Below are 8080 nucleotides of genomic sequence, written 5' to 3'. Positions count from 1 at the left end.
GCCCTGCAGGAGTAGATCCTCACCACCACCGGAGCGCCGTCATTCTGCCGGAGAACTCATCTACTTCTCCGTCTTGCTTGCTTGATCAAGAAGGCCGAGATCATCGTCGAGCTGTACGTGTGCTGAACGCGGAGGTACCGCCCGTTCGGCAGTAGATCGGAACGGATCGTGGGACGGATCGCAGGACGGTTCGTGGGACGTTTCGTGGGACGGACCGAGGGACGTGAGGACGTTCCACTACATCAACCGCGTTTCTTAACGCTTCCTGTTGTGCGATCTACAAGGGTACGTAGATCCAAATCTCCTCTCGTAGATGGACATCACCATGATAGGTCTTCGTGTGCATAGGAATTTTTTTGTTTCCCATGCAACGATCCCCAACAACCACAACCTCGGCATGGAGGCGGGCCCGAAGGATAAAAAAGGCACGAGTACACAGACCAAGTCTACCACTATCAAGATCTTACGGGTTAAACATGACCCGCAAGAGCACTGTAGTTCATCGTTCTGTCGCCCCATAATTGCGGAGACAGTTTTAATGGACACATCAATTACCTCTCACGGTGCTTCTCTTAAAGAAATATCTTTTCCGCTACAACGCACGGTCATAGATGCTAGCGTAATATAAGATGTTGTTACAAACAATATAAGATGTTAGATGCTGCCTAGACCCATGTCCGGGAAACCCACACCAAAGTTGACTAATCTCGGCTTTAGGATAGTTTTTCATGTTTTTTAACAGGTTTGTAAAGGAGTGATGAATGGGCATCTCCAACACCGATCCACCAATTTTCTCCCGCATCTGTACACGGATAGGGGTTCAGTCCATAAACACTGATGTCAAAGTCCGTCATCCCACATTGCCAGCATACATTTGAACAACTGTTTGAACTAACCGGGAGAAATTCGTGCAAATTGGATGGATTTTCAAATAAATCAAAAAAGGTCCATGCAAACAAGCGGATTTCAGATTTCATATCAACATGACTAAATTCATTACATTTCGGACATACTTCAACTAGTAGTGGAACTCGTCCGGCTGTGAAGGTATAATTCCTAATCTAAATAATCACCGACGCCTGATCCCCACAGGACTGCCTTGAGCCCGGAGAACTAAAGCTCTAGCACTTACCTTCGCTTTCTCCAGCTCGGCCTCCGCACCTTTGGCCACCATAGCTTGAGCGGCGAATCGACCGATGACTATCAGCCCGCCAAGCTTGGCTACACGCGGAGGGAAAGAGCGGTGGCCTTCCTGGGACCCAAGCGGCGGCACCTACCATGTACTACTCTTACTCGGGTGTCCTCTGACAGCCTGCAAGCCTATCAGCTTGTCGGGCTAGAGTTTATATAGCAGGGCCAATGACAATGATGGACAACGGATGGACGGACAGGTGGCGCCGAAATAGGTTCCTTCGCAACCGGTGTCATTACCATGGATGGCAGAGGGACGGACAGGTGGTTGTGGTGTCGTTTGAACATGGGGCAGACGTGTACACGGGAAAGCAACGCAGGCTGCAGCCAAAGTGCTCAAAAGCAGGCAAAAAACACAGCGCTGGTACAGGGTGAATGGATGTCTGTGGATCTCTAACAGACGTTACACATTTTTTGTTTAAGTGAACCTTCAAAGCTGATTGGAATCTGATAAAAGCACTGGCCAAAATAAGTCCGACAACCATTGCCAGTGACATAGTGCCAGCGGTAAAGCATACAACCTCCGGTTTCACTCGAATAGATAGATAGAGATATACATGACACCATGCCACACAATGTCACAAAGATAGCATGGTGCTAGCTAACCAAGCTCTGCAGATGTTATAATTAAACTTCAAACATGCTGGGGCCATCTTTGGTTCTCAATCTTTGATTTTGCCTTCACTGACTTCCCCTGTCAAGTCCAACATTTTTGTCTTCATTGACCTTCCTTGGGAACCCCAACATCCTGTCTACGCCAGTGATACCAAACAGAAAAGCACTACCATAAACAAAAAATGTCGCCTTGCAAGCCAAATCTAGTACACCACGAGCCCTTTCTGTGTACTTCTTAAAGCGCCTGCAAGTAGAGAGGGGTAAGTCAAATGAGATCATATACTCTCAAACAAGCAGCAAATTAAGGAAGAACATCAAGTGGTTTTGTATCCTACATAGGGTCAAATGGTGTTCTTTGAGTGGCTTGTGCAGAAAAATGCTTCTCAATAGCCTTGTTCAACACATCATACAGCTGCTCCTCCTCCTTCTGCTGGATCTGGCATGTAGAGTGTGAACGAGCATGCTGGATTGATACACATAGATAACGATCAATGTACTTAATTCGCATTGTTGATCATTATTTAAGTACTGATTGTGGTTTGTAAATAATTAAGAAGAATCATGACCTGTCGTCAATACAATAAGTGAGGTTCAAAATATACAGAATGCATCCTTCATGTGTAGCAACTAGTAACAGATGGACCCAATATATCTTATGTGTTGCAATTAATCATACTTACCGTATATCGTCAACCATACTAACTGTACATAGATGGAGCCAATATATCTTATGCATTGCAATTAATGATTTGCTTATGGGATAGGTAAAAAGTCATGCTCAGAGCAACCAGGAAAATAAGCTGCTTAAAGTCCTGTTGCTACAAGCAGCAGTACGTCAAGATGTACAGGTTCAGGTCAGGTTAAACAAGTACGATGATGCTAAGTAATCTTGCTCCTGTTTCTAGCTAAGACATGCATGTTGCTGTACCGATTGCACAGAATTCGATTATGGCTGGCTGCATCCTTGTTGACGTGAGATAAATCATGAGAAAAGAAGATGTTAACTTTGATTAAGATATCTCACTGGAGGGCGCATGGGAGCTTAACGATATGAGTTGCTTGCAGCCCTGTTGCTACAAGCAGCAGTACGTCAAGATGTACAGGTTAACATCAGGTTAAACAAGTATGTCAAGATGTATCTTAAAGTCCTGTTGATACAAGCAGCAGTACGTCAAGATGCTAATAGAGTACTACGTACAAGAGACACATGCATGTTGCAGTTTCGATTGCACATAATTCGTTTACGGCTACTACATCCATGGTGACGTGAGATCGATCACGAGAAAAAAAGATGTCAATTTTGGGTAAGATACCTGGCCGGAGGCCTTGCTGGAGAGCTCGCGGGAGCGCATGAGCCTGCTTGGCACGAGCAGGCCTCCCTCCTCCGCGACCGCCGCCTGCGTTCGCTGGAGCAGGGAGCCACCGAGCCTCCTCGCCAAGCATCAAACCGCCGCCATCGTCGCTAGCCTGCCAACAACATATCGGTTAGGGATTAGGATGACAAGGCCGTCACGAATCACCACCGCAGGCCGGCCGGCCGGCCGGCCCCGGCTACCCCACTCCCCACACCCATAGTCACACACGCACACAAACCAGCGACCGGATTGCAGTTCTACGGAGATTTCGGCGGGTTTTCATGAGCGTACCTTGGGGATCTGGGTGTCCTTTGTTCCTCGGGCGGCTAGGGTTCGTCGTTCGCCTTCCTGTCGCCTCCGCCGAGAAGAAAGAAGGGGAAAGTGGATGTGGTCGCTGTCGGGAAGGTGCGGTGACAACTTATAATCTTGGAGCAAGCCCGGCCTAGTTCTTGTTCTTGGTTTCAGCCCAACTGGGTTGCATTCCGTGTAGATTTCGGTAGGTTATGGGCCAGTTTTTGTACAGGCTTTTCTAAGCTTTCAGAATAAGTTGTTCCTTATCCAGCTGATTCTAGAAGGTCAACCAAAATTTCCTTTTTAAAAGCCTATTAATCAAGTCTTAACTATATTAGACTTCTAAAAAAATAAATATGGTTGGTTAGAATAAGCTATGTAGGAGGCACCTTATTCCAACTTATTCTAAAAGCCACTAAAAAAATTAGCCATATATCTTGTTCTTCCTGATTATAAAATGAGAAAAAAAATATTCTTTCCTTTTTTTCTATATTGTTGAAAAATCTTCAACCTTCTTCCGTGGTTGTAGTTCAGGAGAAAATAATGGCAAGAAATATTGATTTCCCTTTAACAAGTGTACAAGACCCGAGAACTTTGTAGGTTTCTAATAGTGTTCACTCCAGTGGGGTCCCAGATCTCTACATTGTGCGGTCAGCGAGAGTTCATTATTGGAGACAGACAGAATGGCAAAACAATAGTATCCACAGATACAATTAAAAAAAAAGACAAAATGTAAGATTACAGACAATAGGTGACTTAGGTTGGGTTGTCTGGATCAATCCTACAACAAATAGCTCTCTTTCTTTTTAATGGAACACTCACTATTCTGTTAAATATGGATAATTGCATGGCATATTTCTTTGATTTTCTGCATGGCATATTTCCTATCATTTCGCAAACTATTTGTTTTCTTAGTTAGACCTTCTGTAAGACCAAAGTACTTGTTTCTAGCGATTCATAGCATGCTCCATCCCACTAGCAAAAAAGAGGTGTGCTAGCTCAAGTGGTTTTGGAAAACCTTTTGTGATGCTTCAGAAGGTACCATCTAGTTGTTTTGTTCTTATTTTGTTTATATTCCTCTGGTAAGTTGTACAAAAATGTTTACCTCGCTCTGAAAAATTATATTTGAATGTAAAAGTGTGTTTGGTGATGTAAAAGAATGTTCGTACAATTCACAAAAATGTTTTACATGTATTTGAAGAACGGCCGACATTTATTTTTTTAAACGTCAATGTCCAGTAAAAAAGATTTAATAAAGTAAATTAATAAAAAATATAGGGAAAATAGAAAACATAAAATAGAAATGATAAATTGTTCTTGTTCTTGGAGTTGTGTGAACTTTTTAACTACATAAATATTAGCACTTTATAAACTTACAATCTTACGCGAGCTCTTGTTTTTACAGGTTTTGACCCAACTGTGTGGATTTTGGAAGGTTTCTTCTTTCAACTCTTTTTTCAGCTAGGTTGTGAGCTTGGTCTAGTTTCTCTTTTCACAAAAAGGGGTCGATTCTTTCTTCTTTGGTAAGAAATCGCTTACCCATGCACCGCCCGACCCTTTCCAGTTCTTCTCTTGTGTTTCTTACCCAACGGCATATTTTCTTTTTTCTGTCACATTTAATTGTCTGAAGACTGAAGGACACCCATCCTCGATAACTTATTATTATTATTCATCACCACCTTCTTCTTCATCACTTGATTCTTCAACGTTGATATGCTTGCCCTTCAAAGCAAGGTTGGTCTTTTGACTTCCTTCTTGCATAGCAAGTCGTTTATTTCATTTGAACATATATACCCATCATATTGCAAGAAGGTAGCAACCACGTCATTATAAAATGGTGGATTAGATATACCATGAACATCGTGCTTAGGTGCACTAGTTTCCATATTTGGATTTGTTCCATCATTAGTGGAACTAGAACGGTCAATAGGATTAGGGGAAGTAGAAGTAGATGCATCATTATTGTCATTAGATGTTGGGGAACGTTGTACGGAAAACAAAAAAATTCCTAGACATACCCAAGATCTGTTCATGGAGATGCAGAGCTATGAGAGGGGGAGCGTGTTTACATACCCTTGTAGATCGCTAAACGGAAGTGTATATCACAATCCGATCCGATCTACCACCCAAGGGATGGTACCTCCGCATTCAACACACGTGCAACTCGATGATGTCTCCGTCTCCTTGATCCAACGAGCGAGGGTGGAGTAGTAGATGAGTTCTTTGGCAGCACGGCGACGTGGTGGAGGTGGTGATGGAGCTAGTCCAGCAGGGCTTCCCCAAGCACTACTAGAACAAGGAACGGAGGAACTATGGAGTAATGTGAGAGAGAGGGGCGCCAAGGGCTTGTGTGTCCTCTTAGTGGTGCCCCCTCCTCTCTGACTATGTATACAGGTGGAGAGGCATGGTGGCCAGCCCTCCAAGCCTACGGGAGCAGTCAAGGGGAGGAGTTGGACTTCTAGTCCAATTCCCTCCATTTCCATACACGGGTGGACTTTCCACCTCTCCCAAACCACATGGGGCTTGAGAGACTTATGTGCCTGGCCCAATAAGGCCAGGCCGCCTCTCGTCAGCCCATGCAAACCCATGGAACATGGTATAACCCTTGGTGGACTACTGTACTCCTCTGAAAGTTTCTGGAACCTTCTCGAAGCTTCCCGGTACAATATCGGCAAAACCAGAAACTTTTTTGATAGCCAAAATATGACTTCCCATATATAAATATTTACCTCCGGACCATTCCGGAACTCCTCGTGATGTCCGGGATCTCATCCGGGACCCCGAACAAAATTCGATCACCAACATAATTAACCCAATAATACTATATCGTCACCGAACGTTAAGCGTGCGGACACTATGGGTTCGAAAATCATGTGGACATGACCGAGACACCTCTCCGGTCAATCAAAAATAGTGGGACCTGGATGCCCATATTAGTTCCCACATATTCCACAAAGATATTTATCCGTCGAACCATGATGCCAAGGATTCAATAAATCTCGTATGCAATTCCCTTTGTACAACGGTATGTTGCTTACCCGAGATTTGATCGTCAGTATCTCTATAACTAGTTCAATCTCATTACTGGAAAGTCTCTTTACTCATTCCGTAATACAATATCCCATGAATAACTCCTTAGTCACATTTCTTGCAAGCTTCTTGATATGTCATATTACCGAGAGGGCCCATACATACCTCTCCGTCATATGGAGTGACAAATCCCAGTCTCGATCCATGCCAACCCAACAGACACCCTCGAAGATACATGTATGAACTGACGTTTGATACACACAAGGCATTCTTCCGGTGTCAGAAGAGTTGCATGATCTCATGGTCTTAGGAACATATACTTGACATGAAGAAAGCAGTAGCAACAAACTGGTGCAATCATATGCTATGCTTACGGTTGGGTCTTGTCCATCACATCTCCTAATGATGTGATCTCATTATCAAATGTCAACTCATGTCCATGGTTAGGAAACCTTAACCATCTTTGATCAACAAGCTAGTCTAGTAGAGACTCACTGGGATGCGGTGTTGTTTATATATCCACACATGTATTTAAGTCTCCGGTCAATATAATTCTAGCATGGATAATAAAGGATTATCATGAACAAGGAAATATGATAATAACCATGTTATTATTTCTTATAAGGCATATTTTTAATAGTACTAGAGTCAATAATCTAGTTCACAACGCCATGTGATTCACACCCAATGAGTTATGGGGTTTGATCATGTTTTGCTTGTGAGAGAGGTCTTAGACAAGGGTCTGCAACATTCAGATATGTGTGCACTTTGCAAATCCTTATGTAATACTGTAGATGATGATATCATGCTCCACTTGGAGCTATTCTAAATTACTGCTCCACTATATGTATCCGGTTTGCTACTCAGAGTCATCTGGATCGGTGTCAAAGCTTGCATCGACGTTACCCTTTACGACGAACTCTATATCATCTTCATAATCAAGAAAACGGTTCCTTAGTCCTCTAGTTACTAAGGATAATTTTGGCCGTTGTCAAGTGATCCACTCCTGGGTCACTCTTGTACCCCTTGCCAGGCTCATGGCAAGGCACAAATCAGGTGTCGTACACAACATGGCATACACTATAGAGCATGTGGCTAAGGCATAGGGGACGACCTTCTTCCTTTCTCTTTCTTCTTTCGTGGTCGAGCTTTGAGTCTTACTCAACTTCACACCTTACAATACAGGCAAGAACTCCTTCTTTGACTGATCCATTTTGGACTCCTTCAAAATCTTGTCAGTGTATGCACTCATTAAAAGTCTTATCAAGCGTCTTGATCTATCTCCATAGATCTTGATGCCCAATATTTAAGCAGCTTTACCCAGGTTTTCCTTTGAAAAACTACTTTCAAATAACCCTTTATGCTTTCCAGAAATTCTACATCATTTCCAATCAACAATATGTCATCCACATATACTTATCATAAATTCTATAGTGCTCTCACTCACTTTCTTGTAAATACAAGTTTCTTCATAAACTTTATATAAACCCAAAAGCCTTGATCACCTCATGAAAGCACATATTCCAACTCTAAGATCCATGCAAGAGTCCATAGAAGGATTGCTGGAGCTCGCATACCTTTTAGTATCCTTAGGATCA

At 43.1% G+C, this 8080-nt stretch overlaps 1 protein-coding gene across 1 annotated transcript; it reads right to left on the bottom strand.

Moving 5' to 3' along the window:
• Positions 1–1577: 1577 nt before the first annotated feature.
• On the bottom strand, positions 1578–3575 carry LOC123407199. The gene is made up of 4 exons (XM_045100283.1): positions 3453–3575; positions 3120–3273; positions 2142–2269; positions 1578–2050 (listed from the first exon to the last, which is right to left on the bottom strand). Exons 2-4 carry the CDS (start codon positions 3156–3158, stop codon positions 1873–1875), a joined length of 345 nt encoding a protein of 114 aa, XP_044956218.1. The 5' UTR covers positions 3159–3273; positions 3453–3575; the 3' UTR covers positions 1578–1872.
• Between the last annotated feature and the right edge of the window lie 4505 nt (positions 3576–8080).

The sequence above is a fragment of the Hordeum vulgare genome, chromosome 1H (genome assembly GCF_904849725.1).
Source record: "Hordeum vulgare subsp. vulgare chromosome 1H, MorexV3_pseudomolecules_assembly, whole genome shotgun sequence".
In the NCBI taxonomy this organism is placed as follows: Eukaryota; Viridiplantae; Streptophyta; class Magnoliopsida; order Poales; family Poaceae; genus Hordeum; species Hordeum vulgare.
Note: the sequence above shows the minus strand (reverse complement) of the source record. Positions and strands in the feature narration are given on the sequence as shown.

Coding starts and splice junctions, on each gene's coding strand:
- LOC123407199 (XM_045100283.1), bottom strand. CDS start 3,158: ATGCGCTCCCGCGAGCTCTCCAGCAAGGCCTCCGGCCAG. Junction 2,270..3,119: donor CCAGCAAGGCCTCCGGCCAG/GTATCTTACCCA, acceptor GTATCAATCCAG/CATGCTCGTTCACACTCTAC. Junction 2,051..2,141: donor AGAACACCATTTGACCCTAT/GTAGGATACAAA, acceptor CTCTACTTGCAG/GCGCTTTAAGAAGTACACAG.